The sequence below is a fragment of the Grus americana genome, chromosome 4, assembly GCF_028858705.1.
Source record: "Grus americana isolate bGruAme1 chromosome 4, bGruAme1.mat, whole genome shotgun sequence".
Taxonomy (NCBI): Eukaryota; Metazoa; Chordata; class Aves; order Gruiformes; family Gruidae; genus Grus; species Grus americana.
Window position 1 is genome coordinate 25,382,736 of NC_072855.1, and position 12,105 is coordinate 25,394,840.

The window sequence follows — 12,105 nt, forward strand, 5'->3', positions numbered from 1 at the left end:
TTTTTCACTGCAGCTTCTTTTCCTTTCAGTTGTTTATGAAATAATGAGAGGATAATATCTGAAAGAGTAGCTTTAACTACATTTTGAAAGCCATTAACACCAAAAACTTCATATATGAGGTTAAGGGAGATGGTAAACAAAGTGAGTATTGAATTGAATATGCCATTTATCAACAATTTTAGTAATATTGCATTGATCCAGTGAACTGCTTATCAGTTTTCAACATGCTGCGGTTTAAAACAATTTGGCATTGTTTTAAGAACAAGTGAATTCAGTGTATCCAAGAGATGTTGTACTGCAAAACCTGAAAATCCTATTGCCAAAATTTACTGATAAGGGCAGTAATGAAATGAACTCTGTGCATCTCTTTGGCCTGCCAGAATACATTCTTCTTGGCCTGTTCCCCAGCTGTTAAGAGGAAAGCTCAGTCTCTTGGTGAGAACTATTCATTGCAGGTGAATAGTTCTTCATGCTAAAGAGTAATGTATTTTATAGCACCAAAGATGGGCACTCTCTTTACAAGCAAGGGTAAAATGTCCTTTGCTCTAGGAGATTATAATCTGAGTGTCAGATTCCACCACATTTCCACGTATTACAAGGTACTGTGGTCTGCAAACAGTCCTACCAAAATCCTCAAACTCATTGGAGAGTAATGGCCCTCCACTTTTAAGCCCAGTACTGAAGATTTGCATAAATCTTCAGGGCAACCTGGTCTAGTGGAGGGTGTCCCTGCCCATGGCAGGGGGGTTGGAACTAGATGATCTTTGAGGTCCCTTCCAACCCAAACCATTCTATGATTCTATAAAAATGGAAAAACTGGCCCTAGCTAATAAATAAACAAAAAAGTGGGCATACAGCAAGACATGAAATTTATTTTTGACGTAGCTGGACTTTTATCAGGCTCAATACAGGGACTTTAACCTTTTAGTGTCATCAGGCTAAAAAAACCTGGATTTGCTATACCCCCCAGGAAATGTTAATGATGATACCAAACACAGTAAGTGCAGATGAACAAAATCAACCAAAATACCAACTTTTAGGAGCTTAGAGCATGTTAGAATATGGCAACTGCAAGTAGTCAAAGAAATATCTATAATAAAGGTGAAGCTTGAATGTTAGTGGTATTTATCTTTGCTCATAAAACTTTTGAAATATAAGTGCAGATTCTTTAAGGCTCATTACTCCAAAGCAGAACAGAAAACATTCCTCATTTAAGCAAAGCTCAATCTTAAAATAGAAAGAAAACACACCGCTTACCTATGGTTTGCAGACAGAGCAATAGAGAACATGTTCTCCAGTATGTATCCTTTGAAACTTATTTGTGTCTGGCCCTGCTGCAGTTTTTATGCCTAGGCTTGAAAGAAGACGTTAGTATCTCTTCTTTGGTTATTTCCTGGGTCATGGGTTATTTTATTTTTGTGGGTCATGACGTGGGTGTTGGTCTCTTGTCTGAAGTAACAAGTGACAAGACAAGAGGAAATGGCCTCAAGTTGTGCCAGGGGAGGTTTAGATTGGATATTAGGAAAAATTTCTTCACCAAAAGGGTTATCAATTAGTGGAACAGACTGCCCAGGGAAGTGGTTGAGTCGCCATCCCTGGAGGTATTCAAAAGACATGTAGATGTGGTGTTAGGGACATGGTTTAGTGGTGGACTTGGCAGGGCTAGGTTAACGGTTCGACTTGATGATCTTAAAGGTCTTTTCCGACCTAAACGACTCTGTGATTCTGTGTAATTTTGTCAGATTACTAGGGATCATGTAGTTCCTTCTCCTCTTACCTGTTTTCGTAAAACTTAGTGGAATTTAGAATGGGACGGAAAAAGTACTCAGAGTGTCAAGCTAGCATATCTGGTAGTACAAGTATCTCTGTTGCTTTTTCTCTTCTTTGAGCACACACCCACCCCTTTGTTGTATCATTGTCATTGTTTTTCAAGTGCTAGAGCGTTTGGGGAAACTATTTGACTGGATGTGTTTGATCATGTAAAATATTATGGTGATAACACCCTAACAAAAATTGTCTTCTTTTTTTCTTGCAGCAGATATGGGAGAAGAGTTTGTCAGCATGCTCACTGAACTTCTGTTTGAATTGCACGTTGCTGCTACTCCTGACAAACTTAATAAGGTTAGCTCCTGTTAGTGAGCTGCCCTCTGTTTCTTGGACAAAGACGAAGAGGAAGGGCTTTGTTCTGAAATCTGACACAGAGCAGTACCTATCTCTGTTCAGACAGTTCAGAAAGCAAAGTACAGGAGTGTGGGACTAAAATGATGACTAGGAAAGGTTTTGTAGAAGTGAGATTAGTTAGGCAATACAGTTGCAATGACTAGCTAGCACAATGGACCATGTTAGTAAGCTTTGAACCAGGGATGTCTCAGCAGAACAAAGTTCTGAACACAGCAGATTTGGTCTTCATACTGGGAACAAAGTTCAGGTTCAGAATTATTTTTCTTGCTCATCATATTTATTCTTCTGAGGGACTTTTCCAGACCTTCTCAGAAGCAAAGTCTTGAATTTATCTCATGTAGCTTCAGTGATCTAAAAGTTAGATGGCTAGAAGCTAGTCACATCACTAGTCACATTTTTCCTATCAGGCCCCTTTAAAGGTGATTCACTTGCTGATCTTAGGCTCAGATTAATGTTTATCTCTCTAGCTACATAAATAGACTATCTTAGGCTTAAGTCTTAACATATTTTAATTTGACGTCGTATTAAAAAAGATAAATCATAAATTTCCTATTAACCATAACAGTAGTCTGAAGTTGTATAAAACTTCAAGGCTTTTCCACTTTGATCTACTTTCATGCCTGGGAAGGCAGCTGAAGATACAGTGATTTTCTATTTATTTTTCCATCTCTCTTATCTCTCCAATTTTTTTTTTACACTACCTTATTTTTTTATTTGACAAAATTATTTCCATGTAAATTCCTTTGAAAGATATCTCATAAAGCTGAAATATTAGTAACTTTGGTATTAACACCAATTCTCTGTGTTGGTTAGAAATATCATACCTGTACAGGAATTATCCCTGGCTGATCCATCTTTATGCAATCAGAAATGCTTCTCCCTACAGTTTCTTAAATATACACTTACCTAAACAGTACACAGAGGCTTGATATGTTTAAACTTCTGAATGTAAAAAGGAAGTAATTAAATGTATTGTTAATTAATGTTCAGGAGCATCATTTGATATGCCCTATTTGAACTGAACTTTGGGGTTGGGTTCTTTGTTTGGCAGGCTAGGAAAAAAGCTTACAAATGGCTGGAAGAAGCAAGTTGTTCCACCCCAGTAGACATAGAAGAGAAGCTAAAAGAAAAACCTGGAGAGCCTGGTGAAGAAAAGACTGAAAAAGAAGATAAAACTCACAGTGATAAAACAGAAGTAGATAAAAACAATAATGTGGAGGTAAAATAGCTTTTGGAGGATAAATTTCATTAAGCAAATTGTCATACTTTGTTTGATAAGATTACTTCTTTATCTTTGTGTGTTGGTTTTATATGTTGTCATTATTTTTTAAACTCATGGAAGTATTAAGAAATATTAATATTTAACTATTCACTGTAGACACAATAGGACACTAACTTACATGGATATTTCTACTGTTAGTCTGTTCCTATAAGTAAATATCAAAGTAACAGGTCCTCTGTTATTGCTATCACAATGTTTTTATTTTTTATATCTATGTTTTTGTGTGCATGCATGTGTATGAGGCAGTGTGTGGTGAAATGTCGACAGCCCATTGAAAGTCGTATCTCAACATTCCTTGTCAGTGCATGGAAAAATTTCTCCAACTTTATTTAAACTCTTAAACAATTTAAATCACAAACAGCCAAAACAGAAATATCATTTAGGCAACTCACAAGTGTTATTCTCTTTATGAAGGATAGCGCTTGAGGCTAAAATTAATGTGTCCGTTTAGACAACCCCTCTTGTTGAGAAGGTTAATTGTGATTGAATATTTTACACCAAGTTATAGCAATATTAAATGTGGTTGGTATCTTTGTCAAGATTTTTTGAATGAATTCTAATAAAGAAATTATCCATCATGTTTTCTTACAAAAAAGGTCCAAAGAAGGAAACAGATTTACACTGTATATATTACAGATTTTTATGCAATTGCAGATTTCCAGCTGGCATCAGCTTGTGAAAGCTGTAACACCATAGTGCTAGGTAGAAATTTTTATCATTGCTGATAAAAGCCATGTTTTTATTGGGAGTATTATCCATTTCTACTCTGGAGATTCATCTGAGGGATGACTCAATATTTTTGTCTCCATATGAAAGTAATTTTGACTTACTCCAGAGTTAAGGGATCTTTCTATTTGTTAGGACTAGCTTTAAAAGTGCTATGTTAGAGAATCCGAGAGCCTGACCTAGTTCTCATCCAAATAAATGGGAGACTTATTCTTACTGATTTTTCAGGATTTTTCTGTATTTTATAATCTGTGGATATTTTATTTTCCAGTATTGTTTGTCAGGATGACATTATGGCTGATATTACTTCACTCTGTATGTGGTGGTATTTCCAGTTGGGGTGGGGATATGTTTCAAATCATTTTATATGTATATATCTATATGTATATTTATATTTATTGGTGGTGTTATTATTGGTGATATTATTCCATGTTTTTAACTTAAGGAAATCTACATGCTGTCCATTGAAAGTCTGGCTGAGGTAACTGCTCGTTGTATTGAACAGCTTCATAAAGTAGCAGAATTAATTCTACATGGGCAGGAAGTAGAAAAAACAGCTCAAGATCAAGCAAAAGTACTGATGAAGTGAGTATTATGTATTTCGTATATGAACACTTGACATTTGCTTAAAATGTCTGTTCAGCTTTTGGCACTTTTGATGCAGTAAGCTTTTGACGCAGTAAGTTCATGGATCAACAAACAGCATTGGCTTTAGGGCTCCTGGTGCTGTATTTTCTCATGTAATTAAGTTACACAGGCTACCTGTCATGGCTAACATGTAAGTTTACAGAAACATTCACAGGCTGAAAGTTGTTTCTGTTCCAGCAAGTGGATGTACATGCTAATTTTAGGTTGCATTTCCTGTTTCCTCTGCAACAGATACTGTGCTAGCATATACAGAACTTGCTTTTAGAGTGCATCATGCAGTCTTATCTGCCAATAGAGTTTCATTATCTAGTCTTTATCTGCCAAAAATATACAAAAATCAATCTGTAGTTGTAAACAATAAGACCACATTTGTCAGCAACGTTGTAGTAAACCACGACAAAACATATATAAATTCAAGAAGCCAGTTTATCTAGTGGGACTCAAAATTCAGATCTCAAGCTCTCTGTAGTAATTGATTCTACTGATTTCAGTGGGCTTTGACATTAAGATGTTGTAAGCACTTGAGTCCTAAGTAAGTGAAGTATTTAAGTAAGTGTTTAAGAATGCTAATAACAATAGCAAAGTCCATAGGAACACTTCAGTCTAAAACAAAGTACTTGTTCAAGTATTTTTCAGAATTAGAGTTAAGGTATGGTGCACCTTGCAGGATGAGGTTCTATATGATGCGCTTGTGAAAGTTAAGCAAAACAGTGAAAGATCTAGGAAAAGAACTAGATCTCTGTTCTCTTGTATTTTAACCACAAGGGTACTTCCTCTTTCAGTAGAGTAGATGTTTTATTGCTTAGAGAGGAAACTTCTCACTGTTCTTGTTAAAGTTTGATTTATTTCCACCAGTATTTCTAGAAGTTGTGTTGCTGCAATCATCAGAAAAAACCCAGTTAAACTAGAAGTTTAGAATTTAAAAAATTGAAACATTGCCCTATTAAAAAAGACTAGCCAACATGACATCATTTTGCTGCTGTTGTCAGCAATGGATTTTTCAGTGGAGGAATATAAAAACTATATTATGAACAAAGTCTACCCCAAAATATTTAAGAAATTACTAGAAGCAAAATTGCCTTAAAAACATTCTTGGTTTCTAATATGAAGTTTGTGCCTGGGACAGTCATAGGGGTTTTTATCCATTGACAGGACAAGGATGTATTTTTATATTTGTCTCTCTTTTTCTAAACCAGTTTAACAAGTGCCATGTGCAATGAAGTTTCATGTTTATCAAAGAAGTTTTCCGATTCTTTAACAGCAGCTGGGGTAAGATAACAGCATTTTCTGTAGCGTTTGGGCTTTTTCTAACATAGTTCACTTCTTAAAACAGAAATTATTACCCGAGTCCAGTGGCTTTACATGAGGTATTAAAAAAGAGGGCACTTCTTTCCTCAGATCAAGAACACAGAGCATTTTTACAGCAGATTCCCCATTGCAGAGAAAGTTTATAAGCCTTTATAGACTGCAGTGTGTCCCCTGCCTTCTAAAATCTTTCTAGCCACCATTTCCAATTTTCCTGATCACCACTCGGCACTTACCTTCTCATGCTGCAAGTGCCCCACATTTGAAGTCCCACAACTTGATGAAATTTTCTTCTCCTACTCAGCCTATCCTTTTGAATGCATTTGTGTAAAAGTCATTAACAGATAACGCTTCCAGTACCTTAAGCTGGTTTCACGAGCTGTCTTCCTAGCCTTTGCTAAATCCCCTGGCCTAGGGCCACTGTGTTTTCAGAAGGTTTAAGAGATTAGAAAATCTGTCATCCATCTTAAAAAAAAAAAATCACTCTGTCTTATATCTCAAGATATTCCATTTAGGAACATCCATTTATCTGTGAACATCTTTGCTAGAAATAGTATCCTGCCTTTCAAGATGTTTCAAAGATGACTAAGATCTAAGTATTCTAGCAGGATCCAGAGGCAAAAACTGTGCTGTTGCTGAAATTGTTCTGTAAGCGTCAGAGAAGAACGAACTCTGGCTCTCCTGATTACTCCATGAAAGCGTGAATGTACATCAAAGGAAATTTTCCCAGTTCTCCCATGAGCTCTTCCAGCACATCTCTGAGCAAGTTTTTTCAGAGTTATTTGCAGAGGACATGATTTATGGGGTTGCTTTTATTCTGAATAATTTACATTCCTTCCCATTACTTTTGGAGAAACTGCTTACTTTGCATTTTGGGATTGTATTTTAGCATATCTTTGTGTGACACTTAAAATAAATACGTGCACAGACATACAAAAATAAATTGCACATGAAATATTAAGCTGGCTCAACTAAGAAAATTGCAATTTAAAGCCTTCATAAGCATTGCACTAGGTTTTGTTCTTACCAACTCTGTACTCAGTTTTTAGGACCAGATTGCTTTTGTGGATATTTGTGTGGACACACAAGAAATTGAGCACAAAGATACTTCCCACTGCCAAAATACTCTCTGGAAGAGTGTTTTAGTAGGGCAGTCGGGTGATCTTTATGTGCTGTCCCATCCCTGTAAGCTTTTGGTCGAAGATAGGGACCTTTTGCACCCAGGTTCACAAACACATTCCAGTATCCTGCAAAGTGCATTAACTCATGGGAAACTGAGAAATGGCTTAGGCCAGAAAATACTGTTTTTTTTCAAACACAATGCCATCCCTATAGTTATAGCTGAATAATTCAGACATTAGTTGTAGTGCTGGCTGCACACATAGTGTAGATGTTGGCAGTGTTTCTGAGTGAGCAGTAACGCAGAAATAACAGCTTTGCTTGCTACGCAAGATTTCCTTCAAACTTTAACTTATTGATTCATACAATCAATAGTATTTGATACTGCTCTCTATCCATTTCAGTTTATTGACAACTAACTAAACAATGCACTTTGTAATGGATTTCTAGTAACTGACAGTAAAATTGCTCTTCTTTTCTCTAACCTTCTTCCCTTTGTTCTGCCATCTTTCTCCAAACTAAAATTAAGGTGTTTCATGTCTTTTTAAATCTGTAATATGAGAGCTACAAGGTTGTAAGTGGAAATCCTTCAGTTAAATTCATCAGTACTGTGTTCCCTTTATTCTTATAGAGTCCATCATTCAGTTTTGAAAGAAAGCAACTCTTGCTGGAGGTTTCTGTCATTCTGAAAAACCACAATGCAAAGACTAGTGAGAATAAAAAAAGGAAAGAACTTTTGCCATTTTAAAAAGCAGAAGAGCTGGCAAATCTTGGTTTTTTAGCCTCTTGTAGTGTCACTACTCACTGTACTCATCTTTATTCCTATCTGGTGGTTGAGAAAAATGCGATGCATGCTGAGCTATATTTACTGGCCAGCCTGTGTTGTCCAGCTCAACATATACTGACTCCAGTTTGGGGATCTGAGTTTCACCTGTTTTTCCTTCTGTAGGGGAGCTAAGCTGGACCTTTCATTTCCTCCTAACCACAGATATTTGTGAAACTTCTAAGAACTTCCATTATCCTGACCTGTGTTTTTCCTTCTTGTTTCCCTGAAAATGAGCAGGGGTTAAAAAATTTTGGAGGAGATGAAAAGGGCACTGACAGAGAGATGGACAGACAATGTCATCACATAAATCTCACATCTATAGGAAACCAGGCAATTTGAAACTATGGTACATAAACTGATGAAAAAGTAAAACCGTTGGCCCCTTTTAGTTCATTGTACTCAGTGATAGAAATACGTAGGGTCTACTGAAGTGTGTATGAAGTGTAGACACAGTTATCAGGAATACTGTGATAAACAGTCTGAATAAGAAGGTGAAGCAAGACCTTTATAGTATTCATAAAACCACTTCTCAGATATCAATATATTTCTGTTAAATGTATTTCTTGTCCTGGCATTTCATTCTATTTTGCGGTTTACAGAGCAGTATGAAGGCAGAGGTTCTTAACCCCATCATCGACAGTGTGCTATTAGAGGTAAGCTTTCCCTTTTTTCAGATTAGGAAATGTTCTAGTAAAATTATTTTGAAATTAAACACTTGCATTTATGGCTGAAGAAAGAACGATATAAAAAGCAATGACAATATCATTCTAGTTGTTCAGTGCTAGCTCATAAACCTCTCGGTTTTGTGTTCAGCCTTTCCTACAAATACTGTAGTAGTAATATTGCATGTACTGCGGATTCTTAAGAACTCTGTGAGTGAAGTGAGACTGGCCAGCTCTTAAATTTTGCTGCTGTATTGGTCAGAGCACAGGAGGCAATTCGCAGTGTGCTATTTAACCCTTTTCTAACTTATTCACAAGTTGCCTGGGATAAGTCTATTCTTACTCTTCCATTACCTACTTCAAGTATTGCAAAGTATTACTGGTACACAGGTAGTTTCAGACTATTCTGTTCTTTAAAATTTGAGTTGCAGGCATCCACGGGCATTTAGATTTCTACAAAGATTCAGAGTCTAGCAGCAGGCTTGGTCAGCACATGGATAACCATGTGTCACACGTGACTAAAATATTCATGAGTGATTTATTAGACACTATGATCTATGAGTGATCTCTTCTATTAGACACCATGAGCTATTTTCATCAGAAAAGCACAGTGAGTAAAACGTGCCTTGCTTTTACTAAGAGGTCAAGAAGGAGTAATGTGCTCAGAAAGTACTAAAATGTGCAGCATGAATTCTTTTAACTCTGCTAATTAGACCACACTTCTCTTTAAACATAAACAAACATATAGTAGTGACTGCAGATTGTCATTCTGTATCTAATAGTTATTTTCCTTTAAAAATAAGGAAAAGATTGTTTTACAATAAGCAATTTTGCACTTAATTGACAATGCCTTTAAGGAAAATCATGGAGAGTTGAATAGAGCTGTAGTAAAGATTACTATATGGTTCCTTTTGTTACAGGGTAAATTTGCTGTTGCAGCTGATGTATCTTTCTGTGCTCCAAGAACTGCAAAATGTGGGAATGTCCAGAATTGTAGAATACAATGTTTTGTACTTCTTAAATCCCATATTTGTAAAAAAATATACATTAGTACAGCCTAGGTTCATGTAGAATTACAAGCTGCTATACCATTAAGTATTAAAAATTCCAAAAATAGTACTATGTGTTAAAACCATTATAATAATTCAAACTGTTAATTTCAGTGACACTTCTTCCACTTATAGCAAATTCAAAATTAGTTCTGTTGATGGAAGGACTAGCTGATTTGTATTTAAAAAGCCAAATCTACTTCTGAAAACCATGGCATTTTATTCTACTCACTTTACAAACAAAACTGTCCAAGAGTTCAAACTGAGGGGAAATCAGATTTTTATATAGTGATTCAGGCTATCCTTGTTAGCTGTAAACTGTTGTAATTTATTACTTTTGTTACCTACAGATTCTAAAATCTGGTGTGAATACATATGCTAATATAGCATGATGCAGATGTTAAAAAAAAAAAAAAAGTCTGTTTAAATAAGTAGGATGTAATTCCTGAAACACATGACAGTTTTACTGATGAGCCACATGTTTTCTCTCCCCATTAGGGTTGCAACAGTGCTACTTATATTCGGGATGCTTTCCAGCTATTGCTTCCAGTCCTGCAAATTTCACACATCCAGACAAGTTGTTTGAAAGCACAAGAGTGACAGTTTCCCAGCAGTTGTCACCACGGGGCTTAACAGAAACCACAGACCTAATGGCTTTAATGTATGCAGATAGAAGGAATGGTATGAGAGATGTCTGGCCACTTAGAGTCTTTTGAAGACACTAAACGCAGTTTTGCACATATAATATTGAAGAACATTTGAAACTCTTTCAGACTTTTAGACTTTAGTAGTTGTTAGTAAAGTGAGTCATTTCTTTTCCATTACAGTATATCCTTTGCATTAATTTAAACTGAAGTTTATTGATATTAGCATTGACTTAAATATGGATTCTAAATCTTGACTCTTTCAGTTGTAGATGGTGTATGAAGCAAATTAGAATGTGAAATTTTTAAAAACATTTCAGCCCAAGTGACCATTTCCATTGTGTGCATCCTAACTGTCAGTTAAAAATGTATATTTCAGAAGTTGGTTTCAGTATTTCATTTTAGCCAACATGAACAAATTATCGTAGTGTTCCGCTTGTTAAATATTTTTTACAGTAGCAAATAATATCATGATAATCTGTACCACTTATATAACACTTGGTGTTGAAAGAGTTGTACAGTAATAGGCATTAACTTTACTAAATTAAAATTATGGAGGATATGAATTATACTGAAAAGAAATTTTCTGAGCCAGTTAATAGTACGGGTAAAGCTCTATATTTGCTGACCCATAATTTTATATTCATTTATGTCTATTTTTTAATTCCAATGGCTGAACAACATTGCAGGCCAAAGCAATCTTTTTAATATGCAAGGAATAGAAAATTTCCCTTTTTTTGGCAATTGAAACACCCCCAAAATAATCTCCCCTCAGATGTGTTACCAGGTTAGCGCTTTGGGGGTTAATTGGGGCTTTAAACATTATGAACCTTTTTATCAAATGGAGTTAGTGATACTGACATGTCAGAAATACAGGTTTCAGGCATAGAAAGGAAGTTGTGAAGAGAAGTTAGGAGAGAATTGCTTTGAGTGGGGAGGTTGTGTGTCAGAGCAATCATCTTTTATCTGAGGTGGTAGCCTGACAGAGCATAACTGAGCAGCAGGAATGATGTTTCATAATAACACTAGCAACCGTGATAATTTGTCCATATCCTTCACTTAAAATCCTGAGCTGTGAACCTCAGAGTTTGTTTAGACTAGTTTACTTCTTAGACAAGGAAGAACCTTCCAATATTTTATGTAGCCTGTTCTCCTGGATTTTCATGGTTTATTGCATTTCTTTCAGCTATTTTGTATTTTTTCCCCTCTCGATACACTCATGAATTGTATTTAAATGCTTTTTAATTGTAGTTAACACCTGAATATATTTAACCATAGAAGTATAGTTTCATACATAGTAAAAATAATGAAATAGAGCATGAGGAACTACTCTCCTGTTTGTTAGAAATGAGAAACCACATATCTGCTTTTCACATGGTAACTTTTGTGAGTCCAAATAAGAGAGGACAGAAAGGTCTGTTTGCGTCTTACGCTTTTGTGATCCGTGTTCTGCTGTCACACACATTGTGACTTTTTCATCTTTTGTTATTTAGAGAGGAAATCTTCACTATCCCTGAAATAAGGTTTACTACACAAAATCTGTTTTCTGCCACCCCATAATTTAACAGATTTGAGATCTCTTCCTGGGTAAGCAGAAGGGATACAGTCTTCAAATCCATTTGCACCGAATGTAAAAAAAAACCCAAAACCTTAGAGCAATGTG

At 35.8% G+C, this 12,105-nt stretch overlaps 2 protein-coding genes across 10 annotated transcripts in view; one reads left to right on the forward strand and one right to left on the reverse strand.

Annotated features, from left to right (window-relative positions):
* Positions 1 to 10,820, forward strand: part of FAM114A1 (family with sequence similarity 114 member A1) — a 37,344-nt gene extending 26,524 nt beyond the window's left edge. Inside the window, exons 9-14 of one of the 2 annotated variants that reach the window (XM_054824936.1) lie at positions 2,036 to 2,121; positions 3,233 to 3,400; positions 4,635 to 4,774; positions 6,034 to 6,106; positions 8,687 to 8,740; positions 10,297 to 10,820. In XM_054824936.1, the coding sequence (XP_054680911.1) occupies positions 2,036 to 2,121; positions 3,233 to 3,400; positions 4,635 to 4,774; positions 6,034 to 6,106; positions 8,687 to 8,740; positions 10,297 to 10,398 (623 nt within the window). In that variant the 3' untranslated portion in view covers positions 10,399 to 10,820. The remainder of the gene's footprint in view (positions 1 to 2,035; positions 2,122 to 3,232; positions 3,401 to 4,634; positions 4,775 to 6,033; positions 6,107 to 8,686; positions 8,741 to 10,296) is intronic. The other variant, XM_054824937.1, reaches the window with a different exon arrangement.
* TMEM156 (transmembrane protein 156) overlaps positions 1 to 12,105 on the reverse strand; it is a 72,095-nt gene that overhangs the window by 25,498 nt on the left and 34,492 nt on the right. The gene's annotated exons all lie outside the window — the stretch shown is intronic.